The sequence below is a fragment of the Mobula hypostoma genome, chromosome X1 (genome assembly GCF_963921235.1).
Source record: "Mobula hypostoma chromosome X1, sMobHyp1.1, whole genome shotgun sequence".
Classification (NCBI taxonomy): domain Eukaryota; kingdom Metazoa; phylum Chordata; class Chondrichthyes; order Myliobatiformes; family Myliobatidae; genus Mobula; species Mobula hypostoma.
The window spans coordinates 5117540-5144865 of NC_086128.1; the positions used below are offsets into that span (position 1 = coordinate 5117540).

General features: G+C 41.1%; 2 protein-coding genes across 10 annotated transcripts in view; one reads left to right on the forward strand and one right to left on the reverse strand.

Moving 5' to 3' along the window:
- tmem98 (transmembrane protein 98) overlaps positions 1-9574 on the forward strand; it is a 64852-nt gene extending 55278 nt beyond the window's left edge. The window contains exon 7 of one of the 2 annotated variants that reach the window (XM_063037224.1): positions 3971-9574. In XM_063037224.1, the coding sequence (XP_062893294.1) occupies positions 3971-4178 (208 nt within the window). In that variant the 3' untranslated portion in view covers positions 4179-9574. The remainder of the gene's footprint in view (positions 1-3970) is intronic. The other variant, XM_063037223.1, reaches the window with a different exon arrangement.
- A 100-nt stretch (positions 9575-9674) lies between these two features.
- Positions 9675-27326, reverse strand: part of LOC134340229 (supervillin-like) — a 264886-nt gene continuing 247234 nt past the window's right edge. For 5 of the 8 annotated variants that reach the window (XM_063037220.1, XM_063037221.1, XM_063037219.1 and 2 more), the window contains 7 exons: positions 25876-26083; positions 23378-23511; positions 22934-23089; positions 20931-21074; positions 20710-20822; positions 16335-16493; positions 9680-13419 (listed from right to left, as the gene is read on the reverse strand). In XM_063037220.1, coding sequence (XP_062893290.1) covers positions 13333-13419; positions 16335-16493; positions 20710-20822; positions 20931-21074; positions 22934-23089; positions 23378-23511; positions 25876-26083 — 1001 coding nt within the window. In that variant the 3' untranslated portion in view covers positions 9680-13332. Of the gene's footprint in view, positions 13420-16334; positions 16494-20709; positions 20823-20930; positions 21075-22933; positions 23090-23377; positions 23512-25875; positions 26084-27326 lie in introns of all 8 variants that reach the window. The other 3 variants (XM_063037214.1, XM_063037215.1, XM_063037217.1) reach the window with 2 other exon arrangements.

Consider the following 27326-nt stretch of genomic DNA (forward strand, 5'->3'; position numbering starts at 1 on the left):
TAAAGGTACCAACTAGAGAAGGGGCAGTGTTGGATCTCCTGGTGACAGAGGTATGTGTTGGGGAGCACTTCGGGTCCAGTGATCACAATGCCATTAGTTTCAATATAATTATGGAGAAGGATAGGTCTGGACCCAGGGTTGAGATTTTTGATTGGAGAAAGGCTAACTTTGAGGAGATGCAAAAGGATTTAGAAGGAGTGGATTGGAACAATTTGTTTTATGGGAAGGATGTAATAGAGAAATGGAGGTCATTTAAAGGTGACATTTTGAGGGTACAGGATCTTTATGTTCCTGTTAGGTTGAAATGAAAGGTTAAAAGTTTGAGAGAGCCATGATTTTCAAGGGATATAGGAAACTTCGTTCGGAAAAAGAGAGGGATCTACAATAAGTATAGGCAGCTTGGAGTTAATGAGGTGCTCGAGGAATATAAAGAATGTAAAAAGAATCTTAAGAAAGAAATTAGAAAAGCTAAAAGAAGATACGAGGCTGCTTTAGCAAGTAAGGTGAAAATAAATCCAAAGGGTTTCTACAGTTATATTAATAGCAAAAGGATAGTGAGGGATAAAATTGGTCCCTTGGAGAATCAGAGTGGACGGTTATGTGTGGAGCCAAAAGAGATGGGGGAGATTTTGAACAATTTCTTTTCTTCGGTATTCACTAAGGAGAAGGACATCAAATTGTGTAAGGTAAAGGAAACAAGAAGGGTAGTTATGGAAAGTATGATGATTAAAGAAGAGGAAGTACTGGTGCTTTTAGGGAATATAAAAGTGGATAAGTTTCCGGGTCCGGACAAGATATTCCCTAGGACCTTGAGGGAAGTTGGTGTGGAATTAGCAGGGGCTCTGACAGAACTATTTCAAATGTCATTAGAAACGGGGATGGTGCTGGAGGATTGGCGTATTGCTCATGTGGTTCTATTGTTTAAAAAGGGTTCTAAGAGTAAACCTAGCAATTATCAGCCTGTGAGTTTGACGTCAGTGGTGGGTAAATAATGGAAAGTAATCTTAGAGATGGTATATGTAATTATCTGGATAGACAGGGTCTGATTAGGAACAAGCAACATGGATTTGTGCGTGGAAGGTCATGTTTGACAAATCTTATTGAATTTTTTGATAAGGTTACTAAGAAAGTTGACGAGGGTAAAGCGGTGGATATTGTCTATATGGACTTCAGTAAGGCCTTTGACAAGGTTCCACACGGAAGGTTAGTTAGGAAGGTTCAATCGTTAGGCATTAATATCGAAGTAGTAAAATGGATTTAGCAGTGGCTGGATGGGAGACACCAGAGAGTAGTGGTGGATAACTGTGTGTCAGATTGGAGGACGGTGTGTAGCGGTGTGCCTCAGGGATCTGTACTGGGTCCAATGTTGTTTGTCATATATATTAATGATCTGGATGATGGGGTGGTAAATTGGATGAGTAAGTATGCAGATGATACTAAGGTAAGTGGCGTTGTGGATAATGAAGTAGGTTTTCAGAGCTTGCAGAGAGATTTAGGCCAGTTAGAAGAGTGGGCTGAAAGATGGCAGATGGAGTTTAATGCTGAAAAATGTGAGGTGCTACATTTTGGTAGTTCTAATCAAAATAGGACATACATGGTAAATGGTAGGGCATTGAAGAATGCAGTAGAACAGAGGGATCTAGGAATAATGGTGCATAATTCCCTGAAGGTGGAATCTCATGTGGATAGGGTGGTGCAGAAAGCTTTTGGTATGCTGGCCTTTATAAATCAGAGCATTGAGTATAGGAGTTGGGATGTAAAGTTGAAATTGTATAAGGCATTGGTAAGGCCAAATTTGGAGTATTGTGTACAGTTCTGGTCACCGAATTATAGGAAAGATGTCAATAAAATTGAGAGTGTACAGAGGAGATTTACTAAAATGTTGCCTGGGTTTCATCTCCTAAGTTACAGAGAAAGGTTGAACAAGTTAGGCCTTTATTCTTTGGAGTGTAGAAGGTTGAGGGGGGACTTAATAGAGGTGTTTAAAATTATGAGGGGAATTGATAGAGTTGACATGGATAGGCTTTGAGAATGGGGGAGATTCAAACAAGAGGACAAGAGTTGAGAGTTAAAGGGCAAAAGTTTAGGGGTAACATGCAGGGGAACTTCTTACTCAGAGTGGTAGCTGTGTGGAACGAGCTTCCAGCAGAAGTGGTTGAGGCAGGTTCGATGTCGTTTAAAGTTAAATTGGATAGGTATATGGACAAGAAAGGAATGGAGGGTTATGGGCTGAGTGCAGGTCGGTGGGACTAGGTGAGAGTAGCGTTCGGCACAGACTAGAAGGGCTGAGTTGGCCTGTTTCCGTGCTGTAATTGTTATATGGTTATATGATGTCCCTGCTGTACAGTGGGAAACATTTAGCTGTGATGACCTTATTAAGGAAGTAGACATCAAGTGAACACATTTAACCTGAAGTTCAGTGTGGTCTCATATCTAGGACATCTACAATCATCACTGTCTCCTCTGTTCAGTGGCTGCAGGAGAAATGCCATGGACAGAGGAGACTATTATTCGGTATACTGCTCTCATCATTCAATAGTGAGGGCAAGGCAATTCATTGATACTGCTTATTGATTGCCCCTTGAAGCTGCTCAGTGCAATCAATTCTTTTCAGAACAACAAGAGGGCTGGGTTAAGTTATAAAGGAGCAAATTCAGGCAAGTGGATTGAATTTTATCTCTCTGTAGTGTCAACACCCTTTGGTATACTCTTTTCATCACTACTGTCGTGTCTTCAGATCATCCAACTGTTCCCACAACCTTATTGTTTATTTACTAATAATAATAATTATTCTTTCTTTTATATTTGCACAGTTTGTTGTTTGCACACTGGTTGTCCACTTTGTTGGTGTGGTCTTTCATTGATTCTATAATGGTTATTGGATTTATTGAGTATGCCTGCAAGAAAATGAATCTCAGGGTTGTATATGGTGATATATATGTACTTTGATGATAAATTAACTTTGAACTTTCAAAAGTGATGGATTCTCCAGACACTGAGCTCTTCTCAAATGCGTAACATAAAGAAGTTGCAAGCAGAGGTTCAAAAAAGGGACAGGAAATCAATGGATTGACAAGACTGAGAAGTCATTAAGTACAGTGTTGGCCGGACCTTAGAGTATTTCTCGGGTACTTCTGTTTTGGCAAAGAATCCAGTAACCCTTCTATAGTTCATTTTGCTTATGAATGGGGAAACATAGGAGAAGAAAGCAGGGTTGTCTCCCAAACCTTTGCATCTGATTCCACCACGAGAAAACTGTCAAATTAGCATTTTAATTCACTTTTATATTGGTCCTTTTTAACAACCTAATGCTGGATCTGAGACCACAGTATATTGGACCAGATTTCTGTACAACATGTTACTGGGTCTCTGAGAGAACAGTTGGAAACCAATGAATTGTTCCTCCTAGTAATAAAGGGCTCCACATTTTAGCTTCTTAGCTGAGTGCAAGCGAGCTGTCAGCTTCTGACCTTCACCACTACTTTTCAGTTGGGTATTCTCCCAAACAAGTCCAAGATCCCTGCTCATTTGCTTTCCCAATGTATAGGGAGCTGGAATTGGTCAAACAGCAAAATTTCACACTGTAATTTTGAGTAAATGTATCCTTATTGTGGGCATCATTAGAGATCAGAAATATCAGATTTGCTATACTAATGAAATTTGTACCAATACATAATAATAATAATATATGCTGATGAAGAGTGTAAAGGCAAAAAGTCAAAAATTAGGCTAAAATCAAATTGTTTTTCTGAATTAGAAATAATTGGGCTTGAAAAATTTGAGATGGTGTCTTTGAACTCTCCTTAAAAGTCCACTTAACACAACGTAAGCTCATTTGCACTTTTCTAACCCTAGCCACTGATCTTATCTGGATGTTTAAGAGAAGATCATATGCAAAATGTTTAATGATTGAGGTCTTCCTTTTCATTCATATTTCTCTGTGTGACAATACACCTACCTTTTCTTGCAGAACCACTGCCCTCTTGCTCTCTGTCAGCCATCTTGTATTGGTTACCAGGAATGCCTGTCACATGACTGGAAGCTTCGACTGGATTGACCAATCCCTGTCCTCGGCTGAGGAACATATGTCAGTGCTGAGGGAGGCAGCTCTGGCGAGTGAGTCTGAGAGAAACCTCATGGGATGTGACAACTTCTGCCAGGAACAGTCTGCAATTTAGCCCCTAGGCTGGGCTGACAATGGAGTAGGAGACAGCATGGACTCTCCCAGCTCAAATAGCTCAACTTTAACTTAGAACTTTTCTATAAACATCATAGCATGGTTTAATCAATCTCTGAAGTGTGTTACTTAAAGCTAATGAAGACTGTGTTCTACTGTTGATTTTTGGACACAAAATCAGTCATAGTCCTTGATTCTACTTGATTTTTTTTATTACTGTTTATGAAAAATTTATTAAGAGCATTTTTGATAACTGTATCTTTACATTCCATTCAATCTCATGTTTCTGTGTATTGCTTTTACAATCTATCGTCTCTTAGCTTACTGCATATATTCCTAGAAATATCATTTTCTCATATTGCCTTCCTAAAGTTAAAAGTTGCAGAGAAAATTTACAAGGATGTTTCCTGGTCTGGAGGACCTGAGTTATAAGGAACGATTGAATAGGTTAGGACTGTATTCCTTAGAATGTAGAAGATTGAGAGGAGATTTGACAGGGGTATTCAAAATTATGAAGGGTATAGATATGGTAAATGCAAGTAGGCGTTTTCCACGGAAGTAAGGTGGAACTACAACCAGAGGTCGTGGGTTATGGATGAAAGATGAAAAGTTTAAGGGAAACGAGGGGAAACTTCGCTCAGAGGGTCGTGAGAGTGTGGAATGAGCTGCCAGTGGAAATGGTCCATGTGAGCTCAATTTCAATGTTTAAGAGTAGTTTGGATAGGTATGTAGATATTAGGGACAAGGAGGGCTATGGTCCCGTTGCAGGTTGTTGGGAGTAGGCAGTTTAAACGGTTTCAGCATGGACTAGATGGGCCAAAGGATCTGCTTCTGTGCTGTACTTCTCTATGACTCTATGACTAAATTAGTAAGGAAATAGAAAGTCCTAAAATGAGAGAGCGATCTTTCTGTAGTTTATTATGTAGTGGCTGTGAGTGGTTTACATTGTACAGGATAATTGTAAACTACTTGAATCTCTCCTTGATAATGAGTAGAGAGTTTACTTCTTGCCATCTGATGGCCTAAGATTGCTTCAAACTCTCTAAAGAATTTTAAGTGATTTGGAGATTTCTCTCAATTATTAGTGGCATGAAACATGTATTACAGGTTTGTGTTGAGATTGGACCACAAAATGTTAACGGAGAGTATGAGCAAGTGAAATGGTTTGTGAACGTTGTGTTGATGGAAGACAAAAGTAGGAAAGTCTTGCTACAAGGGCACTAGGTGTTGATGAGATCACACCAGGGAACAATCCACTTGGCTTTGGTCAATGAAAGACATATTTTGAAGCTGGAGCAACAAAGATTTGCAAGGGTGATTCCTGAGATGAGTGAATTAACCACTGTTGGGTGTTTATGAGGAATGTGGCTTATAGTTTCTGGAGTTTATAAGAACTAGAGGGGATTTATTTTAAATATATTGTAGCTTGCCAGGATAGCTCCTCTTATGCTGAGGGAACATAAAACTAGGCACCATTGCTTCAGAACATTGGTCTGGCAGTTGAGGTGAAAAAAGATGAGAAACTTCTGTCAAAAAGTGGAGTATCTTTGAAATTCTTTATCCAGGGAACTGTGGATATTGAATAATTAAACATATTCATGGCTGATGTAGATTGATTTTTGACATAGGAAACCGGGGTTATGGAAACTGACAGAAACAAAATGGAGGTAAAACTCTCTCAGTCCAAAGTCCAGAACAGTCGGTGTCATACTGAATTGTGGAGCAAGTAGAAAATGCAGAATGGCCTACTTCTACTCCAATTATTTATGTTTTTACATACTCACTACTTTTAACAAAGATGATATTCTGTTTATTTTAAACAAAATGGCAAGATAGCGGATCTGAGGTTGGAATTTTATTCAACCAATATGTGAGTAATATCATAAGGTGCAATTTCTAATCATATATGTTAAAAAGGTAAGGTAAGGCAAGGCTAGAGAGGAAATCAAAGAACCTCAAGTCATGCACAATTCTCTCAGCTGTTCTCTATTTTATATTTGTGGGAGCTAACTCTTCATTCCTGAATTTTGTATTGCAGCTAATGTATTCTAATCTGAGAAGGAGTCTGTGATATTTATTTTGAGACAAAAGTTAACATAGGATCTGCCCTCAATCACAGCACCATCAATTAATAAGTGTTCCAATTGTTTAGAAGTATGAAAGTGGGAGCAATTAGTGCTAACTGGTAATCTGTTTCCTTTGTAATGTCCCGCTTATGGGCACGGGTACCTGAAATGCTATTGTTCTTAAAACTAATATGTACACCTTATTAGTGTGTGTATTTTAACCCATTAGTATGGCAATTGGAGCATTTAAAAAAATTATTACGTAGACTGCCAACCAAGTACACTATTTATTGGCTATTTGGAATTTTCCTTGCGAGGTGGTGGTAAATGGCCTTCTTGAACCACAGCAGTCTTTCTGGTGAATGTAGTCCCATGGCCCTGTTGGGCAGGGAGTGCTGGGATGTAGACTTGGTGACAGTGAAGGTAATGGCTGCATGCAGTGAAAATACTCCTTCCTTCCGTATGGTGAAAGTGATTGGGTGATACCATTCAATTAGACATCAGTTAGCCTCCCAAGTTTCCTTGAGTGATGGAAATTGAATTTGTGCACCAAAAAAACTATTGTCCTCCACACTGTATTTTTTCACTCTGTTTGTCTTGGTAAAAGCTGCTGTCTTTCCATTTTTTTTCTAATAGATATCTTTTTCCCCCCCAGAATATATCAACTTTGGTGCATAAATGATTCCTGTAAGGTCTAAATAAATTTCTTTGCAATCCAGTTAATAAAAAATGTTGCAATTTTATGGTCCCTTCTGTAACCCATAATGTCCCAAAATGCTTCACAGCCAATGAAGAACTGTTGAAGTTCACTCGCTCTGTATTGGAGTAACACACTGCAAGCTCCCAATACAGCATTGCGATAAAGACTAGATACATTCTTAGGCAGAACAAAGGATATTTCACACCTTTGGTACTCCTGATATGCGCCATGGGATGTTTACATCCAATGAAAAGAACGGGCAATACCTTATTTGTAATGCCTCATCCAAAAGCTGGCAGGTCCACCAGTGCATCTCGCAGGTCAGCACTGCACTGAGATGAGACTAGACATTTAAACCAAATCGCTGCTGAGGCTTTTATGCCTGCAACCTTCCTTTCTGCATTCTGACTCCCTTTCAATGCACACTGAAATAACTTAAATGAAAGGGACACTATTTAGCTCATGACCACTGGCACAGAAAGTGGTTTACATCTACAGGCTGGGATCATAATATCCCCATGAAATGGGACAGAGCCAGTTAAAAAGTGAGTGTCAGCATTTCAGATTGCTTTTTGGGTCAGCTCAACTCTCAGACTAATAGTGGTGACAGAACTCTGGAGAAAGGTTCAGTGGGAGAAGATTTGCAATGGGTTTGGGTAGTGAAAATCTTGACTCAGCCTATAATACCAAATAATAACCATTAAATGGAATGAGTTGCCAGAGGAAGTGGTTGAAGTAAGGAGATTGCCAACATTTAAAAGATATTTGGGCAGGTACATGGATAAGAAAGGTTTAAAGAGATATGGGCCAAGGTTGGCAAATGGGGCTGGCTTAAATGGGAATCTTGCTTGACCTGGAGCAATTAGTTTGACCATTTCCATGCTGTATGACTCTATGAATTTATGACTCTATATGTCCATTCCAATTAAAAATTGTAATTTGAATGTCGGTTATTGCATAAATAGAACATCAACTTATGTTCTAACATATGAGGAGCATTTGATGGCTCTGGGCCTGCGCTCACTGGAGTTTAGAAGAATAAGGGGGAGATCTCATTGAAGCTTATCGAATATTGAAAGGCCTAGATAGAATGGATGTGGAAAGGATATTTTCTGTAGTGGGGGAGTCTAGGTCCAGCGGGCGCAACCTCAGAAACGAGGGACATCCATTTAGAACGGAGATGAGGAGGAATTTCTTTAGCCAGAGGATGGTGAATCGGTGGAATTTATAATTAGTAAGGGTGTCAAAGATTACGGGGAGAAGGCAGGAGAATGGGGTTGAGAGGGATAATAAATCAGCCATGATGGAACAGTGGAGCAGACTTGATGGGCTAAATGGCCTAATTCTGCTCCTATGTCTTGTCATGGAAGAGACCCACAAACAAGAGGAACACTAATAAATTAATGAAATTCAAATCAAGGAAAAGAAACTATATAAAGCACTTATCAATGTTTTTTACACTCCAAGCTGGGTTTGTCTTCATTTCCCAGCCAAGCCTCATGTTGCATTAAATTTTGTTCACACTTGCTTGATTTTCTCATGCTCGCTTCATTCTTCCTAGAATGGAGTCACAGAAATGTTGACTGAGCAGGTTGAAAGGTCGGCACATTGTGGGCCAAAGGGCCTGTACTGTTCTATGTTCTAATCCTCTGCCAGGGTAAACCAAGTTAACAGTAACTGGCCCTTATTACTCTGATCTGAATAATTGTGAAGTTTTGTGCTTTGACTGGGTCTTGGGGTGTTGTGTTTGAATTTTTTTTCAAATTGCTTACAGTTGTGTATTTTGCCCAAAAAGACTGGCATATATTATGCTTCTTAGTTAGCTCCTGAATTGAATGACTTGTTTGGCCAGTCTAGAGTGGAACCGACTTTCAACCACTCTGCTATTCTGAAGTTATATTGAGGCCAGACTGGGTAATTTGATAGATTTTCTTCCCTGAAGAACATTAGTGTAAACCAATTAGTTTAGAAAAACCTGGTAAATTTGCTTCCATCACAGCCCAGAATTATTTAAGATTTTACAAAAATCGTCAGCTGCCTTGATGAAATTTAAGCTTGTATCTACAGATCAGTGATTGAGCATCTGGAGACGAGTCTGAAGGGTAATCGCTATGCTAATAGATACAGTATTTGTCCATTTAAAAATAAATAATTAAATACCTGACCACATCTTCATATTTGAAATACTTGTGACAAGGTTAAATATCTGAAGATTTTTCTAAACTGGCAAAGCACTATGCTGTGTTCAGTTTGATAGCTGATTGCTTGTCACCAATGGTTCGGGATGTGGATGGGCTGGGAGTTCTTGGTTTCTTGAGTGACCGATAGAAAAAGTGCAGAATTCAAACCTGTACCATTTTATCAAACTCAGTTGGTTGTTGAAGGTTACATGGACAAAGCAGGGAGGAAGTTAAGCTCCAAACTTTTGAACTTAACTACACTTAACAGATGTTCATGTATCTGAAGTTAGTGTAAATTTTCACCATGTTAATGTCATATTCAACATGGAAAATCCTACATTGTACTTTAATTTGTTCAAAGTGTTGATTTTATTATTCAAAGATGTTTGTACCCCTGATTTGTACCTTATAATAAAATAATTTAAAGCAGTTAATAAAATATGGTGGTAAAGTAGAATAGCAGTTAGCACAATTGTTTTACAATACCATCGATCAACAATCTAGATTCAATTGTCTGCAATGAGTTTGTAAGTTCTCCCTATGACTGAGTGGGTTTCCTGCAGGTGCTCTGGTATCCTCTCACATTCTCAAGACATATGGTTAGAGTTGTGAGTATGCTACGTTGGCTCCGGAAGCGTAGCGCAATCCTCACTGATTTGATTTGATGCAAAAGATGCATCTTACGTTTTGATGTTTCAAAGTATTTCAGACAAATAATGCTAACCTTTATCCGTTTATCTTTGTTTTACTTTAACCGAAACTTAACTGGTTAAACAAATCAAATACATTTTGTCCTAAGAACGAGTAATGCTAATGCATATACAAAATGAATCCATCTCCAAATGTTGTACTCCATTTCTTCAGATTGTTTTACAGGATAAATTACAGAGGCCACCTCTTCCTTTCACCCCTAGTTTTATAGTGCCACTCCCTTTGTGTATGGGTACAGATGGTCATGTCGATAGATGTTCAATTTAGGCTATTCGAGGCCATTGCTACTTCAGCTGATCTTTCCAGCATAATCTTACCTCAATCTAGGTATTATTTTTAACATCTTGCAATAGCCTGTTGTTTTCTACCTGAATAACACCTATTCTTGAGGAAGTGTGCCCCACATTTCATTCAGGGCACCACCAGATCCCACAAAATGCAAAAAAAAGGTAAATTATTTCAGTGGTTGCTTGAGGGACAAACAATTTCCTGGACAGCCAAACAACTTACCACGTACTTCTATATGTAAGAGGTCTAATGGTACCAGTCAGCCTGAGAAACTACCAACTGAGACAAGGCAGTAGCAAACCTGGGCTAATTCTGGGTAGGTGGGGTATCATCTGGAGACAATATCTATCCAACTCTGTAATCTACAAAAGTAAACAAACCCAGTGGTAGCTCTGGTCACAGACATGGCATTCACTCATGTCAAAGAATGTCCATTTACCTTTAATCCATTGCATATTCCCATTTCACTGCATGACACAGACTCCCCAGAGACTCTGAAAAGCAGATTAAAACTGTACATACAAATTATCTAGATATCACAGTTGCAAAATCCAATATTTCAAAGAAAAAAAAGCATTTTCAAAATATTGCTTTGTGATAAACAAGGATAGAATGAAGGAATTCCAGAGTTTCTGGTTTAGTTCTTTTTACCTCGTTCTCTGAGCATCAAACTAGCGCAGAATAGGAAAAATCAGACTCAGAGAATTAAAATACTTTGAATAAAATATTATCTCTGGAGGTGTATAAACTGTATAAAAAATCTAAATTTTAAAAGCTGCTTAAGTATAATATACATTAGCTGTTGCTTTCAGAACTGTTTCAAGGCAAGTTAATGCCACCAATTTAGGATATTCCGAGATAACTCATGAACTGAGGCAGTGTTTGCTTCTCTGCATTAATACAAGAGGACATGGCTTTAAGGTAAGGGGTGGGAAGTTCAAGAGGGATATTAGAGGAAGGTTTTTTATTCAGAGAGTGATTGGTGCAGGGAATGCACTGCCTGAGTCAGGGGTGGAGGCAGATACACTCGTGAAGTTTAAGAGGCTACTAGACAGGTATATGGAGGAATTTAAGGTGGGGGGTTATATGGGAGGCAGTGTTTGAGGGTCGGCACAACATTGTGGGCCAAAGGGCCTGTATTGGACTGTACTGTTCTATGTTCTAAAAAAGATACACTTGTTTTAAAACAGGAAAGTAATCAACTTAAGGTCAATCAATTTTATCGGAAGTCATGATTAGGACTTCCAGAAATGAGCTCCTGCAGAAAATGGTTGGAAAGTGGAAGTGAAGAACTTCAGCAATCATCAGTGGTAAGAGAAGGCTGAAGGAGATCTCTAATGATAGCCCATGGTAAAGGAGGGGTGGAGATGGACAAAGGAGGACAGAGAATTCTAGCAGTTCCCTGTGGTAACAGAGAAGGAAGGAGAATGGAGAAAAAGTCATTTTCAAAAAGGAACTTCCTCTGAAATCAACACAAGTCCTTTGGAAGTAATTGTAGGACAGGGTCAGTGCAAGGTACAGTTACATTAATTATACAGTGGTGTACTGTACAATAAGTGTGGCTTGTGTGAAACTAGGACCAAGATCATCTTCATTAAATATTATTTACTGCTTCTGGAAACCTTTTAATGGCCAGAATAACAAATCACAAAATATCTGATATTTTCAGTTTGGGGATGAAACCTGGAAGCAACAGAGAGCATATGAAAAACAACACATGGCATAGTCAATTCCTGTTTGCACTATGCTCTTGGTGTTGTTAGCCTAGTTTTCGAAATAGACTAATACACTTTTTAAAATGGCAGAGGGGAACAAGAACAAGGCTCTCATCCCAAATATGATCAAAATATTGGCCCTGAATACCATTGCAGGTTGGCCGCACTGTAGGGGGATGGTCAGTCCTTGAAGGCTTTATTAGCTCACCATTAGATGAGTGGGGGCCACATCCAGGCACAGTTCTGAACCATTACAACCACTTGACATTTCAAACAGATGGCTGGGCAGATTCCTCTCAAATTCTACTGCATTTGTGATACAGATTCCCAACAATTAAAAAAGACAATGAAGTTTTAAGTATTGGCATTAACTTTACATGACAATGCATTGTTAATATGAAGCAGAGAACCTCACTTCTATATGAAATGTCCGTACAAGTCCATCAGCTGCAGGAGAGATTCGAGTGGGTGCAGTAAAGCATGTAATAAAGAATGCAATTAAATAATTGAAACTACACAACCCTTCCTAAACAGTACATGTGCTATCACCTGTGGAGCCCCTTAGTTTCCACAATCCTTTTTCAATCTCCTTGTGCATTAAGTAGGCATGTTCATACTGGACTAAGCCAAGAAATGATTTTGTAGGTCTGTTTCCAAAGCAGTTTTTTTATTCTTTGTTGTATTTTGTGTTTGCATCCTCCAGCACTGGTTTTGCTGCTCACAGTAATTAACTTGCACATCTCTGATCTTTCAATGCCCTGCAGTGGTCTGGAGAAGTCAACTGTTCTTCCTCTCAATTGAAATTGTCCATCAGTTTGGATTATAAGATGATGTTAAAGCCATAAACCATACCAGATATGAAACAATGGAGTTGGAGGAAATGTGCTGAAGCCAGGCAGGTGGAGGTGGGGTAGAGTGGGGAAAGGGGCTATTGGTGGCACATTTGGCAATGAATTGGCTTTGCAAGCATGAAACCTTAGTGGCAAAAAAAACTCAGAAAACATTAAAACCCATGGAACCTAACAGAAAGGGGCCAAAATTGGTTGGATACATTTCCGAATACTTCATCACAATATTCTCTGTCCAGTCACCTAACCCATCCCTCCCTTCTCCCAAACACTACTTCATAAATCAAATTGGAAAAATCCCACATAATCGCTTAAAATGCCCTTGTGATTCAGACTCATAGATTGAGGAAAGTAATTTTAACTCCTTGGCAACCAGGGGAACTGGCTCCAGGTGGCAGTGCCGGCATTGGTTGCAAAAGGAGGTGCTTTTTAAAGGGGTCAACAAGATGAACTAGTCCATAAGGATCTTGCCTTGTGCACTCATACAGAGCCTAAATACATGGAAGACGGACACGTAACAACTTATGAATGAACCTCATAACTGCTTGTACTACAGCCCCAGCCAGGAAGTGAAAACTTGATGTAGTGAGCCAGGGTGGAACTGTAAACGTTCCTGGACAAGCCAAGTCAAGACTACTGGTATCTGGTTAGAAAAGGCCTTTGGCTTTTTTACAGTTCACTTGCTTCCAAATGGGAAGCTTGTAAAATTCCTCCCTTGGCATTTTCAGCAGTTTCTGGGAAAGAAAATAAAACAAAGAGATTTCAGTGAGGAAACAAACAGTGAAAACATTGTTATCTGATAATAAAGAACAAGAAAAGATCAGCATAGATTTCATTTACTGTATTTCAGGCACATTTCCAAGTGCTTGACTTTAAACAAATTACTGTGGATTCCAGTTAATTGGGCCATTGGTTAATTGTGGCAGCTGCTTATTTGAGACAATTCTTAAAGAACAAAAAATAATTGAGAAAATTGCCAGGAATTGCCTCTTTTATTTGGTACACCATGCTGCTTAATTGAGGCAGGATATTGTTGCCAAACAGTTTCTAAGTAGCTGTGCCCACTTGTGTGGCTGTTAGACACTGCATTATGCTTCGAGTAAACAGTTTTTAAATAGTGTCAGTTGTGTGTGTATGTGTTTAAAAAGTATTTTTGTCACTGATAGTTGCTGAGGAATAAGCAGTAAGACAATTCAGAACCGTTTTGCTCACTGCAGTTTTAAGCATTCAGGCTTGAAGATGCCAGAAGTGGTTGGGAGTGAAAATGAAATGATTTCACTACTTCACCAAGTTAGGTACTATGAAGAGTTTGAAGATATCGACAATCATAGATACATAGAAAACCTACCGCACAATACAGGCCGTTCGGCCCATGATGCTGTGCCATACGTGTCCTTACCTTAGAAATTACCTAGGGTTACCCATAGCCCTCTATTTTTCTGAGCTCCATGTACCTATCCAGGAGTCTTTTAAAAGACCCTATTGTATCCACCTCCACCACCGTCGCCAGCAGCCAATTCCACCCACTCACCACTCTCTGCGTAAAAAACTTACCCTGATATCTCCTCTGTACCTACTTCCAAGCACCTTAAAACAGTGCCCTCTCGTGTTAGCCATTTCAGCCCTGCGAAAAAGCCTCTGATTATCCACATGATCAATGCCTCTCATCATCTTATACACCTCTATCAGGTCACCTCTCATCCTCCGTCACTCCAAGGAGAAAAGGCCAAGTTCACTCAACCTATTCACATAAGGCATGCTCCCCAATCCAGGCAACATCCTTGTAAATCTCCTCTGCACCCTTTCTATGGTTTCCACATCCTTCCTGTAGTGAGGTAACTAGAACTGTGCACAGTACTCCAAGTGTGGTCTGCTGAGGGTCCTATATAGCTGCAACATTACCTCTCAGCTCTTAAATTCAATTCCACGATCGATGAAGGCCAATGCACCGTATGCCTTCTTAACCACAGAGTTAACATGCGCAGCAGCTTTGAGTGTCCTGTGAACTCAGACCCCAAGATCCCTCTAATCCTCCACACTGCCAAGAGTCTTACCATTAATGCTATATTCTGCCATCATATTTGACCTACCAGAATGAACCACCTCACACTTATCTGGGTTGAACTCCATCTGCCACTTCTCAGCACAGTTTTGTATCCTATCAATGTCTCGCTGTAACCTCAAGAGCAGAGAGATAATGTTGCAGAAATATAGGACCCTGGTCAGACCACACTTGGAGTACTGTGTTCAGTTCTGGTCACCTCACTACAGGAAGGATGTAGAAACTATAGAAAGGGTGCAGAGGAGATTTACAAGGATGTTGCCTGGATTGGGGAGCATGCCTTATGAGGATAGGTTGAGTGAACTCGGCCTTTTCTCCTTGGAGTGATGAAGGATGAGAAGTGATCTGATAGAGGTGTATAAGATGATGAGAGGCATTGATCGTGTGGATAGTCAGAGGCTTTTCCCCAGGGCTGAAAGGGCTAACACAAGAAGGCACAGTTTTAAGGTGCTTGGAAGTAGGTACAGAGGAGATGTCAGGGGTAAGTTTTTTTACACAGAGAGTGATGAGTGCGTGGAATGGGCTTCCAGTGGAGGTGAATACAATAGGATCTTTTAAGAGACTCCTGGATAGGTACATGGAGCTTAGCAAAATAGAGGGATATGGATAACCCTAGGTAATTTCTAAATTAAGTACCTGATCAGCGCAGCTTTGTAGGCCGAAGGGCCTGCATTGTGCTGTAGGTTTTCTATGTTCTATGTTTCTATGGAACATATCAAAGGAAGTTTTGATTTTCTCCCTTACTCTTGACAGATTTGGCATTTAGCTATAGTTTGATTTCATGCTACTTGACTTGCTGAGTCCCTCAGGCATTCTGTGTGCCTGGCCTACTTGGTCCTTGGTCCCATCCTACTCACACTGAAATCATAGCCAAAGCTCCCCTGCACTCCAGTACATCTCTCAGCCCCATGAACCAAGGTCAGTCCCTGGCTCCCACAATCCCTTCTCCATTCTCCATGATGCTTCTTGAACCAAAAGCACTTACTAGACATTCCTCAGCTGAATTTTAAACCCTCTCTGCTCTGAATTCAGCCACCTCTCAAATGTTGGATTCCAGTGCCCTACAACCTTGGCCACCTGGTTAGAGGCCCATCTCATGAACTGATGGCACACTTGCAGCTGCCAAACTCTGCAGCTCCAAAACAAATTTTTGGCATTGCCACTCCAATTCTATATCAGTCCAGTGTACATTAATGGATGCACTGGAGTTTCTCAGCTAAGACTGAAGCTGTTATAGCCACACCTGATACCACTGTTGAAGATTAAAAATAGGAAACGCAGGAGATACTGGGATGCTGAGGTGACTGGCTGTTACTGAATCAACTGCTTTGTAGACTAATTATGAGAGAGAGTAGTTAGATAGAAAAAAAATAAAAGGACACTTAAAAACTATTAATTGGAGAAATATTGGGCTTGAATGCCAACTCTTGATGTCCACAAACAAACTTCTCAAAAAATGGCTTGCTCTGACACTCAAGCCCAAAATCCCTTGCATCCTCTTGCTCTGAGGTACAAGAGCTGGTTCTGCTACTTTCAGTGCTCCCCCACAACGTACTGGAGTTATTGACTACATTGTACAATGGTTACCTGAAAATCTTCATCGGAGAGGTAGGTTTCCAATTTCTGAGGGTCAACACCTTCTGGAAGTGGTCTGGACATAATCTCTTCCAAGGAGTACTGTGTTTTACACAGTGACAGTAAAGCATCCTGAACCAGCTGCACTCTGATCATGGCATCCTGCCCCATCTAAATCACAGAAGAAATGAATCATTGCCAATATGAAGAAATATTTGGATAGTTCCGACCTAGATCTTAACAGTCTGAAATGGCAGGAGTGAATCAACAGTTCATTTTTCATCCCCTCTGCCCCAATTTTTTTCTCCTCAGGTATCTGGCACAAAAATCAAAATCTGCTCTGTTTGAAGTGCAGCAATAATTGATTGAGATTTTCACATTCCTCCTCAGATTGGCTCAGAGTGAGACAGTTTGTAAAGTGCTCCTGATGTCACCTTTCCAAAAAGTGACAGCCAATTTGCACAGACTCCAAACCAGTGATTAATCTATTTCTAGTTATGTTAGCCAAGTGGAAATTATGGCTTTGGTTTTGTTTCAAAATAGGACATTATCATTCATCCAGAAGCAAAGAAATACTCAAATGGCAAAATAGTACAACAGTGACTGACAAGGGAAGTCAAAGTTCATGTAAAAACAAAAGAGAGGGCATACAACAAAACAAAAATTAGTGGGAAGACAGAGGATTGGGAAGCTTTTAAAAACTTACATTGAGCAACTCCAAGAGTCATTAGGAGGGAAAAGATGAAATATGAAAGCAAGCTAGCAAACAACATCAAAGTGGATAGTAAAAGCTTTTTCAAGTATGTGGAAAATAAAAGAGAGATGAGAGTGGATATAGGACTGCTAGAAAATGAGGTCAGAGAAATAATAACGGGGGACAAGGAGATGGCAGATCAACTAAATGAGTATTTTGCATCAGTCTTCACTGTGGAAGGCACTAGCAGTGTGCCAGATGGTGAAGGGTGTGAGGGAAGAGAAGTGGGTGCAGTTACTATGACAAGGGAGAAGGTGCTGAAAAAGCAGAAAGACTTAAGAGCATCTAAGTCACCTGGACCAGGTGAACTACACCCTACGGTTCTGAAAGAGGTAGCAGTAGAGATTGTGGAGACATTAAAAATGATCTCTCAAGAATCATTGGACTCTGGCATGGTGCCAGAGGACTGGAAAATTTCAAATGTCACTCGACTCTTTAAGAAAAGAAGGCGGCAGCAGAAAGGAAATTATAGACCAGTTAGCCTGATCTTAGTGGTTGGGAAGATGTTGGAGTCAATTGTTAAGGATGAGGTGGTGGAGTACTTGGTGACACAGGACAAGATAGGACAAAGTCAGGATGGTTTCCTTAGGGGAAAATCTTGCCTGACAAACCTGTTGGAATTCTTTAAGGAGATTACAAGTAGGATAGATAAGGGGGATGTAATGGATGTTGTATATTTGGATATTCAGAAGGCCTTTGACAGGGTACCACACATGAGGCTGCTTACCAAGTTAAGAGCCCATGGTATTACAGGAAAGTTACTAACATGGTTAGAGCATTGGCTGATTAGTAGGAGGCAGCAAGTGGGAATAAAGGGATCCTTTCTTAGTTAGCTGCCAGTGACTAGTGGTGTTCTGCTGGGGTCGGTGTTGGGACCACTTCTTTTTATGCTGTATATCAATGATGTAGGTGATGGAATAGATGGCTTTGTTGCCAAGTTTGTAGATGATATGAAGATTGGAGGAGGGGTGGGTAGTATTGGGGAAACAGGAAGGCTGTAGAAGAACTTAGACAGATTAGGAGAATAGGCAAGAAAGTGGCAAATGAAATACAATCCATGGTGATGCAGCTCGTAGAAGAAATAAATGTGCAGGCTATTTTCTAAATGGGGATAAAATCCAAAAATCTGATATACCAAGGGACTTGGAAGTCCTCGTGCAGAACAACCTAAAGGTTAACTTGCAGGTTGATTCAGTGAAGAAAGCAAATGCAATGTTAGCATTCATTTCAAGAGGTCTAGAATACAAGAGCAGGGATGTGTTGCTGAGGCTTTGTGAGGCCTGGTGAGACGTCACCTTGAGTATTGTGAACAGTTTTGGGCCCCTCATCTAAGAAAAGATGTGCTGGCATTGGAGAGGGTCCAGAGGAAGTTCACAAGGATGATTCCAGGAATGAAAGGGTCATCATACAAGGAACGTTTGATGGCTCTGGGTCTGTACTCACTGGAATCTAGAAGGATGAGGGGGGATCTCATTGAAACCTTCCGTATGTTGAAAGGTCTGGACAGAGTAGATGTAGGCGTGTCTAGGGCAAGAGGGCACAGCCTCAGGATAGAGGGGTGTCCATTTAAAAAAGGGATACAGTGAAATTTCTTTAGCCAGAGGGTGGTGGATTTCTGGAATTTATTACCACAGACAGCTGTGGAGGTCAGGTCATTGGGTATACTTAAGGTAGAGCTTGATAGCTTCTTGACTGGACATGGTATCAAAGGTTATGGGGAGAAGGCTGGGGAGTGGGGCTGAGGAGAGGAAAAAAGGATCAGCCATGATTGAATGAGCAGAATCAATGGGCCGAATGGCCTAATTCTGCTCCTATGTCTTATGGTCTTGTGGATGGCACTGCTCCGGATAATTTTACACCCTTTTCATCATCATCAACATATGCTATGTTATATGATGTGGGTGTGATCACAGTCTCATGACCATGATTATTCTTGGCAAATCTTTCTACAGAGGTGGTTTGCCATTGCCTTCTTCTGGGCAGTGTCTTTACAAGACGGGTGACCCCAGCCATTATCAACACTCTTTTCAGAGATTGTCTAGCTGGCTTCAGTGGTCACATAAGCAGGAATTGTGATCTGCACCTGCTACTCATACGACCAACCACCACCGGCTCCCATGGCTTCACATGACCCTGGTTGGGGGACTAAGCAGGTGCTACACCTTGCCCAAGGGTGACCTACAGGCTGGTGGAGGAAAGAAGCAGCTTACATCTCCTTTGGTAGAGATGTATCTCCACCCTGCCACCCAGCACCATTTTAAACAACTGAAAATGTAAGCTAAGTGTAAAATCCAGTTAGATTACATCAAACACTTACACACAACAGGCAGGGACTGGGACTAGGGTGTTGTGATAGCGTGGTCTCTGCAGCCTTCTCAAGCCAGAGGTGCGGATTATCTACAACAGCACACACCTTTAACACAGCTCAAAAAGCATTATCAGGCTAAAAGTGACACTGAGCCCCCGAAGGAACCAGTATTTTGGAAATATCTTAAAGGAGGGCAGAGTTCTGAGCGTAAAGTTCTTTCACACCATTAATCCCATTCTCCATGACCATCCTCTCCCCAGGTTCTGTCACTACACTGACAATTACAAAATATGCATTTTTTCCAAATAAACTGTAGTCAGAATCAGGTTTATTATCACATAAGAACATTAAAAAATAGGAGCAGGAGTAGGCTATTTGGTCTGTCAAGTCTGCTCCGCCATTCAATAAGATCATGGCTGATCCAACCATGGACTCATCTCCACCTACCTGCCTTTCCCCCATAACCCCTAATTCCCCTACAATGCAAAAATCTATCCAACCTTGTCTTAAATATATTTACTGAGGTAGCCTCCACTGCTTCATTAGGCAGAGAATTCCACAGATTCATCACCCTCTGGGAAATGCAGTCCCTGCTCATCTCCATCCTAAGTCTACTCCCCTGAATTTTGAGTCAATGTCCCCTAGTTCTAGTCTCCCCTATCAGTGGAAACAACTTTTTATCTCTCTCATCTATCCCTTTCATAATTTTATCACCAGCATTTGTCGTGAAATTTGTTAACTTAGCAGCAGCAGTACAATGCAATACATAATATAAAAAAATCAGTAAGTAAATCAATTATAGTAAGAATATATATGTATATTAAATAGATTAAAAATAGCACTTAATATTCCAGATTTTCTGCCAGACTCAGTACTTAAGTACTGTTGAAACAAATATCAGGAAATATAACCATATCCAGTTTCACAGCAAATCTGAGGCTAAGCTGCTGCTCCAGACTGCTTTCTCAGTGGAACACAGGAATGATGAGCACCAGTAGGATTGAGTTCAGTTATGATGATCCCATTGTAAAATAACTGGCACTTTTCAAGATTTTCCCATTAATTGTGAACCTGCCCCAAGGAATTTTTGGCCATCAGTTCTCCCATTTGTGAAAATCCACGATTCCCACATTAGTCTCATCAGCCACCTCAGATCCAACAGAACCTGAGTGGAAGCAAGGCATCCTTGACTCTAAGGGGCTACCCAAGAAGAGGAATGTAGGCCAGCAGGAGAATGTAGGAGAGGCAGGCACTGTGCCTGTCGGCTTGCAGGCAAAATAAAAGCTATTTAGTAAGAGGCGTACACTGCTGAGAATTGCAAATACCTGTTGTAAATGCTCCATGTTGTAATCCCACCGTGGGAAGATATTGGTGAAGGTCAATGGCTCGCTGCCAGCGTGAACCAGGTACGCTTTGGGAGGTCGTCTTGCATTCTTTTCTGATTGAATGAAACAAATATTCCAGTTTCAAGAAATTATTCTCCTCCAGAAGAACACAGTGCCTCAGCTCAGGGCTTTTGCCTTCTGTGGGTAACCGCAGCACTGACCTTTGCAATAGTGGAGGGCTGTCTCCATGGCACATCTTCGCTCCATGTCCCAGCGAATCTTTGCTGAGCCTGTGCTCTTGCTTTCCGGTGTCCACCAACCCTGCCACAGGTAAACTTCAAACCGATTGTCCAGGAGGAACAGTGCTAGAGGAACACAGCAGAGACAAAGCAATGCCAGGGGGTATTATGTAGCTAAGCCAAGTCTGATGCATTTAAATGTAAGCCTCTTCTGCCCATCCAAACCTGACTCACATGTCTGAGCAGGATATAGGGAATTGCAAGTTGCAGTCTGATACCAAAGGACAATTTGTTACTGAGCAGATAGGATCTGGGCAGACCCTTGATGCAGGAAAGGCTATGAATGTCCTACAGGCCAGGGTTACGAGTTAACTCAAAGTTCAAAGTAAATTTATTATCGAAGTCATCATATACAACCCTGAGATTCATTTTCCTGTGGGCATACTCAATAAATCTATACAATAATAACCATATAGAATCAATGAAGGACCATACCAACTTGATCCTTCAACCAGTATGCAAAGGACAAAAAAATACTCAAATACAAAAAGAAAGAAATAATAATAATAAATAAATTGAAGTAGAAGAAGAATAGCCCTTAACTCGGCAATGGAGTTATCGGGGCACCGTCTTTTGATGGAGTTTCCGTAGCAAGCTATTCTTGTTTTAACGAGGCTGAGTTGCTAGCTCGACACTCAACCCAACTTGGATTTGAACTCGGGAACCTCCACTCTGGAGTCTGGCGCTGATATTATTGCGCCACCAAGCGCAATAATAAATAACTAAGCAATAAATATCAAGAACGTGAGGTGAGGAGTCCTTGAAAGTGAGTCCATCGGTTGTGGGAATATTTCAATGATGGGGCAAGTAAAGTTGAGTGAAGCTATCCCCTTTGATTCAAGAGCCTGATGGTTGAGGGGTAATAACTGTTCCTGAACCTGGTGATGTGAGTCCTGAGGCTCCTGTACCTCCTTCCTGATGCAGCAGGGAGAAGGGGGCATGGTCTGAGTGATGGGGGACTCTGATGATGTATTGACAGCGTTTCACGTAGATGTGCTCAGAGGCAGGGAGGGCTTTACGCATGATGGACTGGGCTGTTTCCATGACTTTTAGTAGGGTTTTCTGGACTCACAAAGAATTGCTTTGTGCTTACCTTGTAAGGAACTGGGGAATTAAGGTGAAAGGTTGGGTAACTACAACCCTGGTTGGTTACAACTTATTCACAACACCACGAGTACAGAGCCTTACCAGTTTCGAAGTGGGGTTAGGATCTCAAGAGATGAACAGAGGAAGATTTAGCAGACTGCAACAGAAAGGGTGAGAAATGTCTCAAATGGAGTGTAAAAGAATGAGAAAGGGAGAAACAGAAAACCTTCAGGAGATGTGGTGGGAAAGAAGAATCTTTGAAAAATTGTATGGAGAGGAAGATATGCAAATGGTGAAAAGCTCCCTGACAAGGCAAAAGTGTGGAGTTGAGATCAGCCATGACATTGTTGAAGCAAAGCAGAATGGAGAGCTGAGAAATTGTACCATGTCTAACAAGGGGCATTGAAGCAGTAGCTACTGATGGTGCTGGAAGTGGGTGGGCGGTGTTCCTGGCTGGAGATCATGAGGACAATAAGGCTGGGTGGGAGACAGTGACCTTTAAGACATTGGAATGAAGAATTGTGTGTCCAATCCAATATGATTCTTGTTTTATTCTGAGGTAGTTGTGCTTAATGTAGCTGGGTGTGTCAGTGGGTGATGCCAGAAGAAATTTAATATTCAACCATATTTTCTGTTTCTGCAGTCACATACAGGGTCTGGAGCAGTGGAGGGGGACGGGTGAGATTCCTTCTATAAAGTCATTAACCACATCGCAATAGTGAGTACACTGCAAAAGGGGTTGTGAATGGTTTGGGTGTAGTAAGTATTTTGGTATTGTGAATCCTTATCCTTTCCTCACACTTGGCACGGTAGCACACAAACTTATAGCAAGTACACACCTGGCTGAGGAACAGAGTAGAGATCCTCCTGTAAGAATGGCATGGCCATCACATCATTAGAGATGCGTGAGGGACTTAGCTGCTCTGTCATGGTAAACTCTCCCCAGGAAGCTGTCAGCCTGAAGAGTCGTACAGTGAAGTTATACTTTCCGGGATCTGCGAGACATAAAAATAACCAGTTACACCACACGGTGAAAGACATGGGCCCACGTGCATTTCCACTGAGAATGTCGGCTATCACCTAGCAATTCTGGGCAGCACAGAAAGTAATATCTCCAGAATTCCTAATAGCGAACAAATAACCTGGAACCAACAGAAATGATTATCAGTGCCCTGTGAACCTGGACGTGGAACTTCTCTACACAAAAACCAGAGACTCTTGACACTCCGCCTATACAAAAGCCACCATGAATGTCCTATCCCCTCAGTTCAGCTGTCCATTACCTTGTAACATGCAGTCATACGCTTTTCGATCTGGTTGTCCCATTGCTTGCCAGAACTCTGGTGGTTCTGAACCTTCATCCAGCTCACACACTGTCACTTCCATTCTGCTCCACTGGCCCAGCTCCTGAGGTGGTCTAAGGAAAAAAAGATCTTGCATTAAAACCAAGTCTAAGCACAGTAATAAAGCATCGATGTAATGCTTGCCAGGAAAATCCATAAAACTTAATCAGATCAACTCAAGTAAATGGCAGGTAGTTGAACAATCTACACAGGGGTTCCCAATCTTTTTTATGCCATGGACGAGAACCATTAAGCAAGGGGTCCATGGACCCCAGGTTGGGAACCCCTGAGTTCAGAGATAAATATTGACAAGGACACAGAGATAACTTTTGGCTCTTTCAATAGTGCCCAGCATTCCACATGATGGCACACGATTGAAGACAAATGTAGAATAGCTTTGAAGGGGTCACAGATTTGAGTGCCATTAATCCTTCCTTCCATCACCACCCTTTCCCCATGCTCTGTCACAGCACTGGTAGCTGCATTACATACATTTCCATTCAATGAACTGGAGCCAATCCTTGACATTCAACGATCTCTGCTGGATTCTGTGGGTACACACTGTTGAAAAGAACGCCAGGAAACAGAAACATTTCCAGTCACTGTACGTCTGATCAGCTTCAACTCAGAGGGCAATGATTAGGTTTTTATTTTTAACCTCAGCATCCTTGTTTCTGGGGAAGTAAAATCACCCTTCATCCCAGCTACTGTGTTCATTTTCTAAATGGGGAGAAAATCAGAGGCCCTTGGGAGTCCTCATGTGGAATTTCCTAAAGGTTATATTGCAGGTTGAGTTGGTGGTGAGGAACACAAATGCAGTATTACTATTCATTTTGACAGGACCAGAATATAAAAGCAAGGATGTGATGCGGAGGCTTTATAAGGCACTGGTCAGGCTGCACTTGGAGTACTGTGAGCAGATTTGGGGCCCTTAGCTGAGAAAAGGTGTGCAGGCATCGGAGAGGCTTCAGAGGAGGTTCATGAGAATGATTCAGGGAATAAAAGGGTGTTTGATAGTTCTAGGCCTGTACTCACTGGAGTTTAGAAGAATGATAGGGGATCTGACTGAAACCTATTGAATATTGAAAGGCCTTGATAGAGTGGATGAGGAGAAGATGTTTCCTATAGTGGGAGAGTCTAAGACCAGAGGGCACAGCCTTAAAATAGAGGGGCATTCCTTTAGAACAGAGATTAGGAGGAATTTCTTTAGCCAGAAGGTGTTGAACCTGTAAAATTCTTTGCAACAGACAGCAGTGGAGGCGAAGTCATTGAGTATATTTAAGGCAGAAGTTGATGGGTTCGTGATTAGTCAGGGCATCAAAGATTATGGGGAGAAGGCAGGAGAATGGGGTTGAGAGGGATTATAAATCAACCATGATGGAATGGCGGGACAGACTCAATGGGATGAATGGCCTAATTCTGATCCTATGTCTCATGGTCAAGGATCAGTGTAAATGGGTGCATGATGGGTGTGTGGACTTGGTTGGCTGAGGAACGAGTTTCTGAGCAATGCTACGATATGCTGATTATATGATTTGTTCTCCTTGAGAAGAAAGGATCAACATTCTGGAAGGAGATTGAAATAATATTAAATATATTACAATTCAGGTTCATTTTGTGACTGAATTGATTTTGACCCTGTTTATTTTCATTGTGATTAATCTTGGACGACAACAGTCACATGTCCAAAATTACAAACTGATTTTCTAGCCTCACTGACTATTGAAATAAATGCACAAACCAGGATGATCCTCAAAGGCCATCGTTCATCAGAACTAGAAAGGATAGGGGCAGAAGCCAGAATAAGAAGGTGGGGGGGATTATTCTGGCTTCTGCCCCCTTCCTTTCCAATCCTGATGAAAAGTCTCGGCTTGAAACATTGGCCATTTATTCCTATTCATAGATGCTGTCTAACCTGCTGAGTTCCTCCAACATTTTGTGTTTGTTGCTCCAGGTTTCCAGCACCTGCAGAATCTCTTTTGTCTCCCTATTACTGCAGAGCTGGCAGGCTGTTCCATGGTGTACAGACCCATGTAGCCAGTATTTCAGAGTGTGAAAATAGAAACATGAGTGCACCTTGGAGATGATATTGTTGTAATTATTTACCTTTGGCAGAGGAGGAAGGTGATGTTAGAAACATATTTGTTAAAGCAAAGGGAACTGTGCTTTAATATGTCTAAGTTCTTTCTTTATTTATTTATTGAAATACAGTGTGGAATAGGCTCTTCTGTCCCACTGAGCCGTGTCTCCCAGCAACTCCCTATTTAACCCCAGCCTAATTACAGGACAATTTACAATGACCAACTAAATTATCAACCAGTATGTCTTTGGACTGTGGGAAGAAACTGGAGCACCCGGAGGAAACTCATGTGGTCTCGGGGAGAACATACAAACTCCTTACAGGCAGTGGCAGGAATTGTAACTAATATCTTTCTTACCGGTCCTTTATATGATTGGCTGCTTTCCTGCCAACCTCTTTTACATTGGACTGAGCTTTGCAGCCATGCCACAGATATATCAGAGCCTGCTGGGTGTTCACTAGGACAAGGGAACCTCTTGAGCGAAGACTGCTACAGTCACACTCCACCTCCAAGAGGCGTCCCTCCACCGGTAACTCCCCCTGTACTATGTACAGCCGCCAGATTCCTGCAGAAGACAGAAATGGAAACACAGAATCAATGTGTTTACAATGTTTTGGAGCCCCTGAAAACACACACCAAAGAGCAGGGCTGTTTGCCTTGATATCCTGGGCATAATACTTGTTTCAAGTACCATCTGTAAAATAGCTGCTCTGGCAATTTATTTCCACACTGTTTGTGTCATTACAATAAAGGCTGCACATCAGACGTGGCTCCAAATTAGCTCAGGGTGCTAAAGGATCAAAGTAAGGACCTAATAAGAACAATGTTTCTTTATTATGTCCCCTACGTTCCAAAATACTTTTGAGCATGGATTTGATTTTGTGAGGTAATGGGGCATAGGGGCATAGGGGCAAAAAGAGTTTGCACAGAGCACAGTTTCAAATGAAAGAACAGTGCCCATTTGGATGGTGTTGAGGATGGGAATTAACTGGGATAATGACAACACTCTCGTAAAACAGCACCTTGAACTTTTTTGGCATTCAGCAGATACTAGCACATTACTACATGCACTGCCCAGGGTGGATTATGCACAGAAGCTTCTTGAGGATCTATGAACTCACACCATTCAGACTCAGACAGAAAGTCAAACAGCTGAGACAAACTGCCAGTTGCCTCACAAACACTACTTAATGTTTCCATTGAAACACCTTCCAAGGTCATGGTCTTCACAGAGTATGGATGCAAAATGATAAAAAGGAAATCCCATGTCAGTAAAACTGATTATATCGAGAAAAGAGGAAATGTAAATAAGAGAGGCAAGAGAGTGATGGAGGGGAACTGGGCAATATTGAACGTATAGTAAAAGTATGACAGAAAATAGGGAGTGTAATATTTATGCCAAATGGAATCACCAGAGATTAAAAACATTTAAGTTGTATTTAATGAGATTGCATTCACTGCAAATGACACTTAAAGGATTGACGGTGGATATGCAATGGCAAGCATTTAAAGGTTGCATGGATGAACTACAACAATTGTTCATCCCAGTTTGGCAAAAGAATAAATCAAGGAAGGTAGTGAACCCGTGGCTGACAAGAGAAATTAGGGATAGTATCAATTCCAAAGAAGTAGCATACAAATTAGCCAGAGAAAGTGGCTCACCTGAGGACTGGGAGAAATTCAGAGTTCAGCAGAGGAGGACAAAGGGCTTAATTAGGAAGGGGAAAAAGATTATGAGAGAAAACTGGCAGAGAACATAAAAACAGACTGTAAAAGCTTTTATAGATATGTAAAAAGGAAAAGACTGG